This window comes from Lontra canadensis, unplaced genomic scaffold, assembly GCF_010015895.1.
Source record: "Lontra canadensis isolate GAN:19392208 unplaced genomic scaffold, GSC_riverotter_1.0 scaffold37, whole genome shotgun sequence".
In the NCBI taxonomy this organism is placed as follows: Eukaryota; Metazoa; Chordata; class Mammalia; order Carnivora; family Mustelidae; genus Lontra; species Lontra canadensis.
In genome coordinates, this window is record NW_022631031.1 from 730,295 (window position 1) to 749,829 (window position 19,535).

The window sequence follows — 19,535 nt, forward strand, 5'->3', positions numbered from 1 at the left end:
GTCCCATGAAAATAGGGTGAGAAGGGAGTATTTAAATCAGACTGAGTGATTGGTGTTGAATTAAGAATTACTGTGGAACCAAGAAAGTAGTGGTGAGAAAGAAGAAAATAGATTTGAGAAATATTTTGGAAGTAGAATGGACAGGAATTAGAGATTAACTATAGTATGGAGTCTCTTATTTAGATCTTATTTAACCAAAGGTGGTCTGAGAGAGTTGAAGTCTTTAAGGAATACCAGAGGTGAGAACATCTTTGGAGTCAAAGTAATGAATTTAATTTTGGATATCTTGAATTTGAGGTATTTGTGATAAGATGTAAATGGAAATATTTTAAAAAATTGAATTGGAATTTGAGGGGTAGATGCTAAATGTATAGATTCGGGTGTATTTGTCATGTAGATCGGTAGCTGAAATCATCAGAATAATTGAGGTCAAGGAAGAAGATCAAAGCCAAATTTGGAAGAATTCCTAAATTTAACTGGAGAAAAGAAGAGGAATAAGCCAAGGAAGTTAGAAGAGGTAGTCAAAGAAATAGGAAACAAACCAAAAGAAGAGTCAGGGAAGTTATGAGAGGAAAATGTTTCAAAAGAGTGAATGTTCCATTGTGACAGATGGTGTAAAGAGGTCTAAGGTTTCCACCTTAACTTATAAAATAAATTATCTTCAAATGAATGTTGTGGTTGCGTGTGTGTGTGTGTGTGTGTGTGTGTATAAAAGCATCTTGATCATCTTGTTGAAAAGATAAGATACATTTTTTCTTCCTAAAGTATGGAACCTCAAGGTCTTTGTGATAATGGAAACCAAAAAATTGATTGGTAAACCGCTTCAACCAGCAAGACCTGTTCGTCATCTGACTTCTCCCCCTGGTGAGTAATCTAGGGTACATATCTTTAAATATTAATTGTTTAATGGCTAAGTAGTATTTGAAAGACTAAATAATATATGCAGTAATTGTTTATGGTGGGTAAGAAATAATGAAAACTAATGATCTTGTTTGTTTGAAAAATTTAAAAACCAAAGAGAAAGACTCTTAATAGTCTATGAGTCTACCTAGTCTATCAGACTAACAAATGTAGGAAGAACAGCTCTTGCCTCCCAACAACTTTGTGTACTTTTTTAAATGTCTCATTTTTATGGTTAACTGCTTCTGCTTAGAATGATACTCTCAATACAAATTGTGCCCTGAAATTATGCTCACTGAAGAGCAATCCTGCTGGAGAATTAACCTTTAAAAATAATTCCTAACAGCATATAAATGAATGAATAAATGAATGAATACAAACAAAACAATGGTTACAGATTAGGGCTTTGCTAGGACATAGAGTCTCACTTTTCAGGAAACTTAAACAAAAATTTCTAAAATTAAAGATTTTTCTTTTGCCTGTTAAACTAGTATTTTGGACAGATTTTTGGTATACTTTTTCCTTAATTGGAATTTATTTTTTTCATTGTTGCCATGGCTTCTGTATTTTACATGGCTTCTGTATTTTAACTTAGGTTTATATATATATATGTGTGTATGTATGACTCCTAAATGTTAATGTATATATCTCCTAAATATTACTATATATAATATATAATATTATATATATAATGTATATATAATATTGTCACCATCCTATTAAAATACTCTTTATTCCATGTGTTCAACTGAGTAACTGACTTCTTGGAAAAAGGAAAAAAAAATTTCATGTGTTCAACTGAGTAACTGACTTCTTCAAAAAAGGTGCAAAGATGAAGCAGAAAAGATAAAAATGATACCAGTTCCTCAGTTTTCTATTTGTTCTCCTCTTACAAGGAAGATTGTCTCTGTTTTTGGTAGTGTTTCCTCTGAAAAATGGCTGTGACTTAGGACTGACAAATGATATTAGGGATCTTCTGGACCATAGCTTTAACTGTGTTGATGCCAGCTCCTTCTGGTGTGCTGAAGAAGCAGTAGTTTTGGGTCAGGTCACAGATTTTCTCCTAAAGGGAAGGGTATAAAGCCATTGGCCACAGCTCCTTTCTGTGACCAGCCTTTTTGCAGTGCCCATCACTCCCTTATCTGTACAGATTCAGTTTTTCATTGATTCTAAGTCTTTTATAGGGGGTAAAGGTAGTGGACCTGTCTCTCATTTAATTATATCCTCCTAAGATCCAGATAGAATTATTTACTTTTTAAAAATAAAATTTATTTATGTATTTTAGAGAGAGAAAGACTAAGCTCGACTCATGAGATCATGACCTGAGCTGAAACCAAAAGTTGGACACTGAAGCCAATGAGCCACCCAGGCACCCCATTATTTCCTTTTGGAAATTCCTTTTTCCCTCTATATCACAAAGCCCACTCTTCTCTCCCCTAATATCTTCTCTGTACCCCTCATATTTGTTTTTATTATAGTAATTTCTTATGAGCTTGTCTTTTAAAATAGACCATGAACTCTTCTAAAACTCTCTGAACTCTTTTTACACTTACAACCCATCCCCTAACACAGTGGCTGATATTCCTTAGTGTTTAATAAATATTAAGTAAATGAATTATCAGAAAACAGTTCAAAACAGTACCTAGAATATCGTGGATAATTAAGGGTTTTGGATGGTTGTATATCATTTATTGAAATAATGGATATTTAAAGTAGTTTTTTTTTCCCCCCTTCTACCAGGAGCAGTATTCCCTTTCAACTTTCAGAATGAATATTCATGCAACACTCAGTGCTTACAAAGTGGAGTTAGCAGAGTAAGTCCTAGAAATTATAATAAAATGCATTGCAGACTGGAAAGTAACATTTGTTAGATGGTGCTGTGCGAGGTACTGTGCGAGGTATTTTATGTACTCTTTAAAAAGTTATGTTGTATTTCTAGAATATATTAAAGAAAATTATACCTGTTGCCCAACATTTTCAAATCTAAACATTTTGCTTTATTTGTTTTAGAAAATGTTAAAGAGGGGTAACTGGGTGGCTCAGTTGGTTTAGCATCCAACACTTGATTTCAGCTCAGGTCATGATCTCAGGGTTGTGAGAAAAGATTTTCTCTCTTCCTTTCCTTCTGCCCCTCCTCCCCCAAAATGTTAAAGAAGAAACCTAACATATACTTTAAAACTCCTGTTTATTCTTCCACTAACCCATTTTCTTCTCATCCTCCACTTCTCACCCCCTACATGGTATATGAATATAGTGTTCATTGTGCAATGGAATCCTATTCCGTGCCATCCCCACATGTTGCATTAAATGTGTGCAGTAAGTCTTGTCCCAGAGATGGGCCCAGAGAGGGGGTGGCTGGCCCGAGGGGCACACAGCCACATGACAGGTTTTTGATAGGAAGATGAGCTTGAGCCCCAGCCCTGCAATTTCCCAGCCCTGTGACCTTACATGAGTGATGTCTTTCACTTCTCAAAGCCTTAGTTTCCTCACGTGAAAATGGGGCTGATCGCTGTCTTTCTCACAGGTAAGTGGTAGGAGGAGATAGCAGTGAGTCAGTGCTTCCAAAATCTTAGCACTGTGTCTGGCATGTAGTAAGTGCTTGCTCCATACATACAACAGTTTTCCTGGCTGTGCCTGTGGACCGTGCCCCTCCACCATCCTGTTTTCTTCTCGCCTTCCTCCTTACCCTCCTCAAATTATACTCAATTTGTTATTGTTTCCAAGAATGTATTAGTACTTTTGCTACAACAAATAGAATTGTTTTAACTGCTTTATAATTTTATATATATGGTATTATACCCACATGTGTTTTTGCCATTCTTTCTGCATTCAGGTTTATATTTTAAATTTTCTAATATAATTTTTTGACTAAGTAAAATAATCAAAATTTAATTTTTCAACTAAGTAAAATAATCAAAATTTAAAGTTGAAAACATATAAAATGGCATTTAGTGACAAATTTCCCTGCAATCTCTATCCCCTAGTCACCAGCTTCCTCTGATCAGAACTAACCATTGTACCAGTTTCTCACCTAGATCCTTCCAGAAATAGATTCTGCATGCAGAAGCATTACTATGTTCATAATAAATAGAATATTAGGCAACTTTTAAAATGAATAAAGCTGTTCTATATGTGCTGATAAAAAAAATCTTTATATATTAATATACCATATTTTTTATTTCATTTTCTGTTGGTGGGCTTGGTACTTGTTTCTATTTTATAATAATGCTACAGTGCACATCCGTAAATATGTTATATCTTGTACATGTTTGAGAGGTTCTCTGCATTGTAAAACTGAAGTAGAAGTAGTAAGTTAACAGGAAATCTTATCTTGAATGTTATTATTTTTTGCTAATTTTTGCTTTCACTCTCCCAAGTGATTTGTATGAGCAATGCAGGAGAGGTCTGATTTTTCTACATTGTTGCCTTATTATTGTCCGATTTCAATATTTTGTCTTGTATATTTAATTAATTTATTTAAAAAAAAAAAGATTTTATTTATTTATTTATTTATTTATTTGACAGACGCAGCGAGACAGGAAACACAAGCAGGGGGAGCGGGAGAGGGAGAAGTAGGCTTCCTGCTGAGCAGGGAGCCCCATGCAGGGCTTGATCCCAGGAGCCTGGGATCATGACCTGAGCTGAAGGCAGAGGCTTAATGACTGAGCCATCCAGGCGGCCCACATTTTGTCTTGTTTAATGGATAAGAACTTATATCTTTAAAGATTTTTAATTATTTATTTGAGAGAGGGAGTGAGCGTGAGTGAGCATGAGTGGGGGGAGGGGCATAGGGAGAAGCAGTCTCCCCGCTGAACAGGGAGCCCCACATGGGGCTGGATCCCAGGACCCTGATATCATGACCTGAGATGAAGGCAGACACTTACTGACTGAGCCACCCAGGAACCCCTGAGAAATCATATCTTTTTATGTGTTTTCATTTTTATTTTTCTGTTACTTGTGAAGTAACAGAAAAATAAAAACTCTTCATCTTTAATTTGGCCATTTGGATCTTCTCTTTTTCTGAATTGTCAATTCATATCATTTGCCCGTTTTTCTTGGGTTGTCTTTCTTTTTGGTTTATATGCCTTTAAACTATATTTTGGATTTTAATTGTTTTTCTCGTATGCAGAGCAAATATTTTCTTTCCTGGGAATGTGGTCTATGATAGAAATTGTCTCTTTTTTGTGGTGTTTTTGTTCAGAAGTTTTAAATCTTAAGGTTGTCATATTGTCAGTGTTTTTTTTTTATGATTTCACTTTTTGTTTCATTGTTTGCTAAGTCTTCTCATCGCTAACATCAAAAGATATTTTCCTACATATGTGTTCAGGTATAGTCTACCTGAAATTGATTTCTTTTGTATGATATGAGATAGAAATCCAATTTTTTTCATGTTGGTGGCCAATTCTCAAGTATAATTCATTGCATAATCTATTATTTCCATAAAGATTTATGACATCTTTATTGTATAATAACTTTTCATGTACATAGGGTCTTTTTTTAGGCTCTTTATTCTGTTCCATTGATCTAATTGCATGTCTTTGTGTCAGTACCATGGTATCTTAATTAGTCTTGCTTTATATTAATTTTTTATAAGTCATTGTAATGTTTTCATTCTATCAGCTAGTATGTCCCCTTAATAAGTAATGTTTATAACTCTCTTTGGAACCATTGACATTCTTCAGAAATCTTTATGTGTAAAAAAACGTATATTTACTTTGCAAATTTGATAGAGGAAAAGCCAAACATATAATTAAACTTACTCCTAAACTTAAAATTTTGTCTGCTGCTTCAGTTATAATGCAAAAGCTACCAGAACCTATATCAGAGGTTGCTACAAATATGCTGGATACTTTTTACTATGTATTTTTTAAGTCAACTTTATTAAAGTATAATATAGTAAAATGAACCCATTTTTTCAATGAGTTTTGACAAATATATACCTTACGTAACCAATCCCATAATGTGATATAGAACATTTTCTATCTCTTCCCCCAAAGTGCCTTTATAACCTTTGCAGTCGTTCATCATCCATTCTTCCACTAACCCCTAATGCTCCCTCCTGCTTCAGGCATCCACTGATCTGCTTTCTTTAACTGTAAATTAGTTTTGACTATTCTAGAATGTCATGTAAATGAAATATACATACTGGGTATTATGAATAATGCTGCTCTGGACGATTGTGTTCAGGTTTGTTTGTGGACATACCCCCAATACACAGGAATGGAACTGATGGGTTTTATGAGGAGTTTGTTTAGCTTCTAAGAAACTGCCAAAATGTTTTTCAAGGTGGTTGTGCTGTCTTATATTCCCACCAGTGGTATGTGCCAGTTCCAGTTGCTTCATAGCCTACCAATTTTTAGCCATTTTGGTATGTGAATGTTAGTATCTAATTATATTTTAAATTTGCATTTTCTTAATGATTAATGAGATTGAGCATCTTATCATTGATTGAGCTTATGTTCTATTTGTATTTTTCTTTTTTCCTTTTTTTGTGAAGTGTCTGTTAAAATATTTTGCATATTTTTGATATTTGGGTTGATTTTGGGTTTTTTGGGTTCATTGAATTGTGAGAGTACTGAAAATCAGTATGCATGTGTGAGTTTATTTCTAAACTCTATTATGCTTTATTGATTTATATGTCTTTTCCCCCCAACTTTATTGAGATACAGTTCACATGTAACTAAGATGTACAGTGTGGTGACTTGATAAGTTTATATGTTGCAAAATGTTTACCACAATGGATTTAGTTAAAGTATTCTTCCTATCACATAATTACCTTTTGTTGTTACGGCAAGAGCATTTAAGATTTTTTTCCTAGCAATTTTCAGTTATACAATACAGTATTGTTAACTATATTCACCACACTACATAAGTCTCCTATATGTCCATCTTTTGTCAACATCACATTTTACAGACTGCTGTAGCTTTATGATGTCTTAATATAAGATAGTGAACATTCACTAACTTTAATTTTTTTTCTATTTTTTCCCAGCTGTCTAGGTCTTTTGTATTTCCATATAAATTTTAAATGAGCTTGTCAATTTCTACAAAAAGTCTACTGGAATTTTGAGTCTAAAAATTAACTTGAGAAGAATCAGCATCTTCAAGATACTGAGTCTTCTGATTCATGAACACAGCATATCTTTCCATTTTTTTGTATTTTCTAGCATAGGGGTCTTGAACATCTTTTGTCAAATTTATAAGCAGTTCATATTTTTTGATACTATTGTAAGTGGTATGTTTTGTAAATTTCAAATTCCACATGGTGGCTGGTAGGATACAGAAATAGTATTGGTTTTTGTATATCAATTTTGTTAAATTCACTTTTAGATTTGATGGTTTTTTTGGTAGAATCTCCCCTCCATTCATGTTCTGTTATGGGAATAATTTTTCTGTAGCTTGGACTATAAATACATTTTGCATTGCTGTTATTTTTGCTTTCACATGTTATCTTTTAAAATAGCTTAAGAAATAGAATGAGCTTTATTTTACCTTTGTTTACTAGTACTCTTAATTTCTTTGTAAAAATCCATGTTTCTGTTTGATATTATCTTCATTCTGCTGAATAACTTCTTTTAACCTCTGTTTTTTTATTATTACCTCATAAAAAATACTTGAAAACTTTGACTTAAAACAATAGCTTCTTACTCTCTTTCATGGCTCTCTGTTGACTGAGCTCAGGTGGCCTTTTTCTAAGTTCAGTAATGTAGTTGCAGTCAGGTAGCATCTAGGATTGGAGTCATTTAAAGTCTTGACTTGATGGCCAAATGGCTTACTTAAATGGCTGGCAGTTGATGCTGACTGTTGGCTTAGGATTTAGCTGCCTCAGCGGAATGGAAAGAATACCTAACACCTACAAATGATCTCTCCAAGTGGCCTGCGCTTTTAACAGCTTCATGTCTGGATTCCATGACTAATGTTCTAAAAGATAAAAGGTGGAAGCTGTGAGATTTTTAAGGCCTGGAAATCAGTTAAGTGTCATGTCTGCCATATTAGATCAGTCTGAGCAGTCACAGAATTTGCTCAGATTCAAGGGGAGGAGATAAAGAGTTTACCTGTTGATGGGGGAGGGATGTCAAGATTTAGTAGCCATCTTTTTATTTAAGAGTAATTTGAGGGGTGCGTGGGTGGCTCAGTTGATTAAGCATCCGACTCTTGATTTTGGTTCAGATTGTGATTTCAGTATCCTGAGATATAGGCCCCTGTTGGACTCTGTGCTCAGCAGAGTTGGCTTGAGATTCTTTCCCTCTCCCTCCCTCTTCCTGTGCTCTCCTCAACCACTGCTCATGCTCTCTCTCTTTTTAAAATAAATAAATAAAATCTTTTAAAAAACCTGAAAATAACCCCAGTAATTTGAATTTTCCTTCTGTATTACCATTTCCTGGCCTTTACCCATTCCTTATTATAGGCTTTTCCTCCCATTTTTTTTTTTAAGTTTTTTTTTTAATTTTATTTATTTATTTGACAGACAGAGATCACAAGTAGGCAGAGAGGCAGGCAGAGAAGCAGGCAGAGAGGGAGAAGCAGGCTCCCCGCTGAGCAGAGAGCCCGATGCGGGGCTCGATCCCAGGACCCTGAGATCATGACCTGAGCCGAAGGCAGAGGCTTAACCCACTGAGCCACCCAGGCGCCCCCCTCCCATTGTTTTATAGGAGCTCTTGTATACTACATAAATTAACTCTCAGTGAGTTAGTTTTTTTTCTGTTTGACTTTTATTCTAGGAGTGCAGTTTGATATGCATTTACCTCTTCTCATTCTCCTTTGTTATCTCAGTGGTATACATTTGTTTAAGATGAGTTAGAGGAGCTAGAAACATTTTTGCTCTAAATATGAAAAAGCTAAACAGAATATTGGGTAATGTACCATAAATGGCAAAGAGACTTGACTTGAAAAAAAAAAAAAAGACCTGGTGTTTATTTTGCTTTACTCAAGCCTATTCAGTTTTCCATTTCCTAAACTAACCATATTACCCCATGCTTCCCAACAGAAAGCTGTTCTTTTCTTCCATAAACATTCATTTTTCACTAGTCAAGTCAGTCTAACTACCACTTATCCTCCAAGCATCATGTAAAGCCCTTCCTGACATTTTAAAAAGAGATTTTACTATTTGACCGAGAAAGAGGCAGCGAAAGAGGGAACACAAGCAAGGGGAGTGGGAGAGGGAGAAACAGGCTTCCTCCTGAGTAGGGAGCCCTACTCAATGCAGGGCTCGGATCTTAGGGCCCTGAGATTCTGACCCAAGCCGAAGGCAGATTCTTAACGACTGAGCCACCCAGGTGCCCCTTTCCTGACATTTTAAAGCCAAGTTTGATATTCCTACTCATTTCTTCCTTCACACTCTCTGCATATTTTTATTATAGAGTTCTCAAGTTTTATTGATTATGTAAGATTGTAAAATTTGTAAGATTATGATTTTATTCTAAGATTATAATTGAAAAAAGTATAAAATTTTAGTAGGTGTACTCTTACATGCTATGAAAGATTTGAAATAATCAGTATTTTGAGTTGCTAATATATGCAGAAATGACTACATTTTTTTCCAGATTTCTTGAGGTGTGATTGACAAAAATTGAATATATTTAGGTTATACAACAGGATTTTTTGTTAAGGTATACAACCTGAAGATTTAATGCATGTATACATTTTGATGTGATTATAGCAACCAAGTTAATTAACACATTCATCACCTCACATAGTTACCGAGTTTGTATGTGTATATATAGGTGGAACACTTAAGATTGACTCTAGTAGCAAATTTCAAGTATATAATATAATATTATTAATTATAACCACTGTGCTGTATATTAGGTCTCTAGAACTTATTTATCTTGTAATAGAAAATTTGTATTCTTTGACCAGCATCTCCCCATTCCCCCTATCCTTAGCCTCTGGCAAGTACTATTTTGTTTTCTAATTTTATGAGTTTGACTTTTTACCATTTCACATATAAGTGAGATCACACAGCATTTGTCTTTGTGTCTCGCTTATTTCACTTAATATAATGTCTTCCAAGTTGTAACATATAGCAGAATTTTCTTCTCACTTTATGGTTGAGTAATAATATTCTATTTATATATTTTTCATCCATCTATCTAATGTATCTACCACATTTCCTTATCCATTTATCTGTTGATATGTATATAGGTTATGCCCTTATTTTGGCTATTATGAATAATGCTGCAGTGGATGAATGGGAATGCACAGTCTTCAAGATTGTGCTTTTGTTTCCTCTGGATATATACCGAGAAGTGGGATTGCTGGATCCTTCAGTAGTTCTATTTTTAATTTTTTGAGGAACTTCCATACTGTTTTCTAAAATGGCTCAACCAGTTTACACTCCCAGCAACGTTGTACATGAATTCCTTTTTCCCCCCATTCTTGCCAATACTTCTCTTTTTGATAACAGCCTTCCTAACAGATTGAAGTGGTATCTCATTATAGTTTTGATTTGCATTACCTTGATGATTTACAAATGTCAAGCATCTTTTCACGTACCTCTTGGCCATTTGTATGTTTTCTTTGGAAAAATGTTTATTCAGGTCCTCTGCCTATTTTTAAATCAGATTATTATTATTATTTTGCTTTTGTGTTATATGAGATCTTTATATATTTTGGATATTCATCTCTTATTAGAAATATGGTTGACAGATATTCAATAGGTTGCCGTTTCATTTGGTTGGTTGCTTCTTTTGCTGTACAGAAACTTTTTAGTTTGATGTAGTCCAGTTTACTTATTTTTGCTTTTGTTGCTTGTGCTTTTGATGTCATATCCAAAAAATCATTGCCAAGACCAGTGTCAAGGAGCTTTTTCCATGTTTTCTTCTGTGGTTTTTATGGTCTTGTATTTGGTTTCAATCCATTTTCGTTTATTTTTGTGTGTAGTATAAGATAAGGATACAATTTCTTTTGCACGTGGATATCCACTTTTCTCACCACTAATTTTTTTTTAAAGATTTTATTTACTTATTTGAGAGAGAGAGTGCAAGCGAGAGAGCACAGGCAGGTGAAGCAGCAGAGGGAGAGAGGGAGAAGCAGACTCCTCACTGAGCAAGGAGGCTGATGTGGGGCTCGATCCCAAGACCCCAGGATTATGACCTGAACCAAAGGCAGCTGCTTAACAGACTGCACCACCCAGATGCCACTCAACACTATTTTTTGAAGAGACTATCCTTTCTCCTTTTGTATTCTTTGTTCCCTTGTCAAAGATTAGTTGAGTATATGTGTGGGTTTATTTCTGGGTTGTCTGTTTTGTTCCATAGATTTATGTGTATTTTTTTTTAAAGCTTTTATTTTGGGGATGCCTGAGTGGCTCAGTGGGTTAAAGCCTCTGCCTTTGGCTCAGGTTGTGATCCCAGCGTCCTGGGATCGAGCCCCACATGAGGGAGCCTGCTTCTTCCCCTCTCTCTGCCTGTCTCTCTGCCTACTTGTGATCTCTGTCTGTCAAATAAATAAATAAAACCTTTAAAAAAATAAAAGCTTTTATTTTTATGTAATCTTTATACTGAACATGGGGCTCAAACTTACAACCCTGAGGTCAGGCCCGGTGTCCCATTATGTGTCTTTATATGACAGTATTACAGTGTTTTGATTATTATAGCTTTGTAATGTAGTTTTAAATCAGGAAGTGCAGTGCCCCCAGCTTTGTTCTTACTCAAGATTACTTTGGCTACCCATGGTCTTTTGTTTTTCCATATGAATTTTAGGACTGCTTTACTTGTAAAAAATGCTACTGGAATTTTGAAAGGGATTGCATTGAATCTATAGATCACTTTAGATAGTAAGGACATTTTAACAATATTCTTTCAATCTATGAACATAGGATATCTTTCCATTTATTTATGTCATCTTTAATTTCTTTAGTGTCATAATTTTCCTTGTACAAATATTTCACCACCTTGGTTAAATTTATTCCTAAGTATTTTCTTCTGATATTTATTTATTTATGAATATGTTTATTTATTTTTAAAAATTTTTTTCTCTTAGATACAGATTACAATTTACTTTTGAATTTGATTTTAGGTCTTGCATTTTCGTGTTAGTGAAGTGTGCCTCTGCTAAAATTTTCAAATTTAAAGAATTAATTTTTAAAAAGGACCATATGGTAGTTCTTGTTGTTTATTAAATCTAACAGGAAGAGAAACTTTGGAGAAAATCAAAGATTTTGGAGAAAATCTTAGACACGTTCATATTTTCCTACCTCTAATTAAAAATAAAGATTTTGCTAAAATTTGATTTTTTTTTTCTGGTAACTTATTTTGGTGACTCAGTATTGTAGAGTCATATTACTCTTCATTGTGTCATAGGGCTAGATAATTAATCTTCCTGACTTCTTGCAGAGTTACCTTGGTAGAATTTGCAGATGTTTAAGGAATGGGCTACAACTTGCTACTATGGTGACTGATAGAGGAGAGATGTTCATTTTTCAGGATAGATGTCTTCCGGGAAACCTACCTTAATGAATTACCATGGTTCAGAGTATGGCCTACTGTTTGCAAACTGATTTTTGTCAGTGTAAGAGAATTATCTTAAGGATAGATTGTATTGACCAAATTTGTGAAACTGATTTATAAAATCAGAAAAAAGATTATTTTATCAAGAGAAATCTTACTGTCTTGTGCTGGATATTTTCTTATTGGTTCTACTAGTTTATTACATATGTTAGGGAGAGTTATGAGAAGCTAAATTGTAATCGGTATTTCTTGGTAAGCATGGAATCAAAGGGTTAGTTAAAAAATCAGGACAAAATTGTTAAAGATGTATGTGAATATATTTTGAAAGATTTTTTTTTGCTTATTTTTAATAAGCTTTTTATAAGATTGCTTATCCTTCAGGCCAGAAATATGTCTTGACTAATACTTTAATTGTTAAGGAAAATAGTTTTGGAATGGGAAAAAAAGTTATATAAAATTTTTAAGCCATAGTTAAAAAGTACATTTTCTTTTCTTTTAATAGTGTAAGACAAATGGAATGCAAGCCTTTTCTCAAGGTCATAATGAACAACAGCAACATCAGTCTCCAGTTAAAAAAGGTAAATTTTTACCATAATTTCTAAATTTCATAAGGAAATCTTAGCATTCCTGTTAATAGTTGCCTAGTTGCAAACCTTATGTACATAAGAAATTTTATTATATTTTTTGGGTTGATTTCAGTCTCTATTAGAAATGCTATATAGGTTTGACTGCTTTATGGGAGAGACTATAGTAACAAGTCTTAAGCAAGACAGAAGCTTGTTTCTGTATTTTTATTTTCTGTAATAGCTCATAATTGAGCTGGTGTATTCATTCTGCTCTGGTGAATTTTTACTGGACTCAATCTCATTGCTTTGCCATCTTTAATGTGTGTCTCTCTCTCATTGCCCAAGATGAATGCCTTTCCTTCAGCCACCATATTCCCTGTCTAGCCATCAGGAAAGAGGTAAAAGGAGGGGTAGTTCTCCTTAAAAGTATGATCCATAAGCAGCATCTGTCACTCACTTAATATCTCATTGGCCAGAGCTTAGTCATGCTGTACAAAGCAGACTGAAAAATGTAATCTTTAGCTGTGTAGTCCACTAATTCTGCTACTGAAGCAAAAGGGAAGAACCACTCTTGGTTATAACCAGTAGTCTCTTCCCATTGACTACTTTTTTTTTTTTTTAAAGATTTTATTTATTTATTTGATAGAGAGATAACAAGCAGGCAGAGAGGCAGGCAGAGAGAGAGGAGGAAGCAGGCTCCCTGCTGAGCAGAGAGCCCGATGCGGGGCTCGATCCCAGGACTCCAAGATCATGACCTGAGCCGAAGGCAGAGGCTTAACCCACTGAGCCACCCAGGCGCCCCCCATTGACTACTTTTTAATAAAATAAAAATTATTTATTTATTTAGTTTCCAATTTTTTGTCAGTCTATATAATTTAAAAGTTATGAAAATATTAGCTTTTTCTTCTAGTATTTAACTATATTTCTAAATAAAATGTTTAAGCTGTTTCCATTTTTTTTTTTTTTTTTGTTTTGTTTTTTGATATTGGCATTCTATTTTGCAAAATAAGAATTTAGGTCTTCCACATCAGTTCCCTCACTTCTTCACTATTCTGTCTTCCCTCCCTACCATATAGTTATTTCACAAGTTTCAGATTGTCTTGTTTTTTAAAGATTTTATTTATTTATTTGACAGACAGAAATCACAAGTAGGCAGAGAGGCAGACAGAGAGATTGGGGGAGGCAGGTTCCCTGCAGAGCAGAGAGACCGATGTGGGGCTGGATCCCAGGACCCTGGGATCATGACCCAAGCCGAAGGTGGAGGCTTTAACCCACTGAGCCACCCAGGTGCCTCACAAGTTTCAGTTTTAACTGAATTATCACTCTTTATATAAATATAGCTGCTTAGCCAAGAGGTGCATGTCTATTTCATATAGTCCATCATTTTTCTTGGAGCTAATGTTTGCATTATTTTTCTATGCAACTGCTATTAACTGTTCCCTTTAAATGCTCCAAGAACTCTGTGATACTTACCTGTAGTATTTTTCTTATGCACAAATATATCAGTTGGTTTTTTTTTCCCCTTGAGGATACTTCTTTCAGAATCCTCCATTATCTTGTTCCAGTATGGACTGTTTACTCTTCAGTACTGTTGTCCTCGAATGTACTTTACACTTGGGATATCGCATTGTGATTCTTTGGTTTCTTTTTTCTTTTAATTTTTATATATTTTTATTTTATTTTATTATTTTATTTTGTTTTGTTTTTATTTTTACTTTTATTTTTATTTAAGAGAGAGAGAACATGCAAGCTCAATCTTAGGACCCTGAGATCATGACCTGAGTTGAAATCAAGAGTTGGCTGCTTGGGGCGCCTCGGTAGCTCAGTGGGTATAAACCCCTGCCTTCGGTTCAGGTCATAATCCCAGGGTCCTGGGATCAAGCCCTGAATTGGGCTCTCTGCTCAGCAGGGAGCTTCTTCCTTTCCTCTCTCTGCCTGCCTCTCTGCCTACTTTTGATCTCTGTCTGTCAAATAAATAAATAAAATCTTAAAAAAAAGTTGACTGCTTACCAACTGAGCCACCCAGGCACCTCTTCTTTCTCCTTTTTAAATTGAACCATAAATTACCATATAAACCATTTAAAAATATATAATTTGGTGGCTTTTAGTACTAAGTTGTACAAACATCACCACTATCTAGTTCCAGAACATTTTTATAATCCCAGAAGGAATCTCATACCCCTTCAGTAGTCATTTTCCATTCTCCCCTTTGCCCAGCCACTGACAAACCCTAATCTACTTTTGGTCTTAATGGATATACTTATTCTGGACATCTCTAATGGAGTTATATTATATGTGACCTTTTCTGTCTGGCTTCTTTCACTTAACATAATATTTTCAAGGTTCATCCATGTATAGCATTTATCAGTACTCCATTCCTTTTCATGGCTAAATGATATTTTCTTATATTGATATGTCACATTTTGTTTAACTTTCAGTTGATGGATATTTGGGTTGTAAACTTTTAGTTATTATGAATAATGTTGCTTTGAATACTTGTGGACAGGTGTTTGTTTGAACACCTGTTTTCACTTTTCTTGGATATATACCTGGGAGTGGACTTGCCAGGTCATGTGGTAATTCTATGTTTAATTTTTTGAGGAACTGCCAAACTGGTTTCCACAGGGGCTATACCATTTTACCTTCCCCATAGCAATTTGTGAGGGTTCCATTTTCTTGATGTCTTTGTTAGGGTCTTTAACAATTTTTATTTTTTTAAATTTTTAAAAAAGATTTTATTTGAGACAGGGAGGAAGCAAGAGAAAGAGTGCGAGCGTGCGAGCATGAGAATGAGATCAGGAGCATGGGGAGGGCTGGAAGGTGAAAGAGAGGCAGACTCCCTGTGAAGCAGGGAGTCCCATGTGGGGCTCCATCCCGACACCCTGGGATCATGACCTGAGCCAAAGGCAGACACTTAACTGAGTCACCCAGGTACCCCTAGGATCTTTTTTCACTATGGTCATTTCAGTGGGTGTAAAGTGGTGTCTTATTGTGATTTTGATTTATATTGCTTTAATGACTAATGATTTTGAGAGTCTTTTCATGTGCTTATTAGTCATTTGCATTTTTTTCTTTGGAAAAAGGTCTATCCAAGTCCCAGATCATATTTTAATTGGGTCAGTTTCTTTTTGTGATTGAGTTATGAGTTTTGGATACTAGACTTGCATCTGTTTTCTCTCTGCCAATTCCCTCCCCCTGCCCACATGCTCACTTCTTTTCTTCACCTCCACACACACACACACACACACACACACACACACGTAGGTGTATATAAGGTATTTGAGATATATATATATATTAGACCTTTATCAGATGTATGATACTAGGCTTTTATCAGATACATACTTATCAGATATATTATTTACACATATTTTGTCTTACACTAGAGTTTTCACTTTTGATAGTTTACGTATCTGTACAAATTAAAAAATTTGATGAAGTCTAGTTTCTTTTTTCTTTTGTTGCTCATGGTTTTGATGTCATTTCTAAGAAATCATTGCCAAATGTCAAGTCATGGAGATTTACCCCTATGAGTTTTATAGTTTTAGCTCTTATATTTAGTTTTTTTTTTTCTATTTTAAAGTAGTTTTTGTATATGGTGTTAAGTATAAGCCCGAATTCAATTTTTTTTTTTTTTTTTTTGCCTTGGATATCCAGTTGTCTCATCACCATTTGTTAGACTGTTTTTTCCTCCATTGGATGATCTTGGCACCTTTGTTGAAAATCATTTGAGCATAGGAGTATGTGTTTATTCCTCGACTTCCAATTTTGTTTCCTTGATCTATTTGTGCTATAAATAGTACCACATTGTTTTGCTTACTATAGCTTTATAAAATAAGTTTTGAAATTGGGAAGTATGAGCCTTCAACTTTGTTCTTTTTCAAGGTTGTTTTGGTTATTTGGGGTTTCTTATAATTCCATGTGATTTTTAGAATCAGCTTTTCCATTTCTGCAGAAAAGACTCCTTTTCTTTCAAAGGGAATTTTGGTAGGGATGATAGTGAACTTGTAGATCACTTTAGAGGATTATAACAATATTAAAATTTTCAATCCATGAACATGGAGTATATTTACATTTACTTCTATCTCTGTTTTATCAGTGTCTTGGTTTTCAGTGTAAAAGTCTTGTACCTCTTCAGTTATATTTACTCTTAATTATTCTTTGTCATACTAATGGAACTGATTTCTTTTTTTCTTTTTTTTTTGGAACTGTTTTTTAATTTCCTTTTTTTGACTGTTATTCATTGATAATGTAGAAAATACAGCTGATTTTGTATTGGGACATTACTCTGAGCTTAGAGAAATAAAAAGGATTTTAAGAAAATACTATGAACAGTTAAGGGTATACCAGCAAATTAGATGACCTAGTTACAATAGAAAAATTACTAAAAACATAGAAATTACCAAAACTTCCTTAAGATGAAATAGAATATCTAAATAAACACATAGACAGGATGGAGATAGGAGATAAAAAAAAATCTCCTAACAAAGAGAAGTCCAGGATTTGATGGCTTCACTGGTGAATTCTACCAAACATATAACAAAGAATTAACACTACTTTCTCAAACTCTTCCAAAAAAATTGAAGAGGAACGCTTCTCAGCTATCATTTTAGGCCAGTATTATTCTGATACCAAAGCCAGACAAAGACATCCTTTGAAAAGAAAACTGTAATCCTTAGAATATAGGTGCAAAAAAATCAGCAAACCAAACCTAGCAGCATAGTAAAAAGATGACATATCATGGCCATGTGGGATTAATCCCAAGAATGCAAGGGTGGTTCAACATGTGAAAATCAATTTGTATAATACACCACATTAACAGAATGCAGAGACAAAAAAAATACAATCACCATCTCTATTGTTGCAGAAAAACCATTTTACAAAATCTGATACTCTCTCTCAATAAACACTCTCAAGAAGCAAGAAATAAAAGGGCATTTCCTCAACATAATAAAGGGTATATATGAAAAGCCCATAGCTAACATCGTAGTGGTAAAAGACTGCAAGTTTTCCCCTACTAAGATGATCAAGAGCAAGTCAAGGATCGCCACTTTCACCATTTTCATTAAACATTATACTGGAAGTGCTAGCCAGAGCAATTAAACAAGAAAAAGAAAAGACATTCAAATTGGAAAGGACAAAGTAAAGTTGTCTTTATTCACAGATGACACAATCTTATACATAGAAAATCCTAAAGTGTAGTACATGTGAAAAATTAGTAGAGCTAATAAATTAATTCAGTAAAGCTGTAGGATGCAAAATCTTTGTTACTCATTATTTTAGTAATTTGAGCCTTTTTCTAAAAGTTGATTTTTGTCAATTTTGATCTTTTAAATAATCAACTTTGGTTTGTTGATTTATTGTTTTTCTGTCTACCTTTACTCTCATTTTTATTATTTCATTTGTTCTGCTAGTTTTTTATTTAGTCTGCTTTTCTTTTTCTAGTTTCTTAATGTTTGATGTTAGGTATTGATTTGAGCTATTCTTTTTTAATATAGGCATTTGTAGTTATAAATTTTGCTCTGAGCACTGCTTTTTCTGTATCCTTTAAAGTTTGGTATGTAGGAAAACTTCCAAACTCATTTTATGAGGCCAGCATCACCTTGATCCCCAAACCAGACAAGGATCCCATCAAAAAAGAGAACTACAGACCAATATCCTTGATGAACACAGATGCAAAAATTCTCACCAAAATACTAGCCAATAGGATTCAACAGTACATTAAAAGGATTATTCACCACGACCAAGTGGGATTTATTCCAGGGCTGCAAGGTTGGTTCAACATCCGCAAATCAATCAATGTGATACAACACATTAATATAAGAAAAAACAGGAACCATATGATACTTTCCATAGATGCTGAAAAAGCATTTGACAAAGTACAGCATCCCTTCCTGATCAAAACTCTTCAAAGTGTAGGGATAGAGGGCACATACCTCAATATTATCAAACCCGTCTATGAAAAACCCATCGCAAATATCATTCTCAATGGAGAAAAACTGAAAGCTTTTCCGCTAAGGTCAGGAACACGGCAGGGATGTCCGTTATCACCACTGCTATTCAACATAGTACTAGAAGTCCTAGCCTCAGCAATCAGACAACAAAAAGAAATTAAAGGCATCCAAATCGGCAAAGAAGAAGTCAAACTATCACTCTTCGCAGATGATATGATACTATATGTGGAAAACCCAAAAGACTCCACTCCAAAACTGCTAGAACTTGTACAGGAATTCAGTAAAGTGTCAGGATATAAAATCAATGCACAGAAATCAGTTGCATTTCTCTACACCAACAACAAGACAGAAGAAAGAGAAATTAAGGAGTCAATCCCATTTACAATTGCACCCAAAACTATAAGATACCTAGGAATAAACCTAACCAAAGAGACTAAGAATCTATACACAGAAAACTATAAAGTACTCATGAAAGAAATTGAGGAAGACACAAAGAAATGGAAAAATGTTCCATGCTCCTGGATTGGAAGAATAAATATTGTGAAAATGTCTATGCTACCTAAAGCAATCTACACATTTAATGCAATTCCTATCAAAGTACCATCCATTTTTTTCAAAGAAATGGAACAAATAATCCTAAAATTTATATGGAACCAGAAAAGACC

The 19,535-nt window shown here is 34.4% G+C and overlaps 1 protein-coding gene across 1 annotated transcript in view; it reads left to right on the forward strand.

The window, feature by feature from the left end:
- CUNH8orf88 (chromosome unknown C8orf88 homolog) overlaps nt 1-19,535 on the forward strand; it is a 40,806-nt gene that overhangs the window by 6,424 nt on the left and 14,847 nt on the right. Inside the window, exons 2-4 of the mRNA XM_032869067.1 lie at nt 766-864; nt 2,641-2,714; nt 12,853-12,928. Coding sequence (XP_032724958.1) covers nt 792-864; nt 2,641-2,714; nt 12,853-12,928 — 223 coding nt within the window. The 5' untranslated portion in view covers nt 766-791. The remainder of the gene's footprint in view (nt 1-765; nt 865-2,640; nt 2,715-12,852; nt 12,929-19,535) is intronic.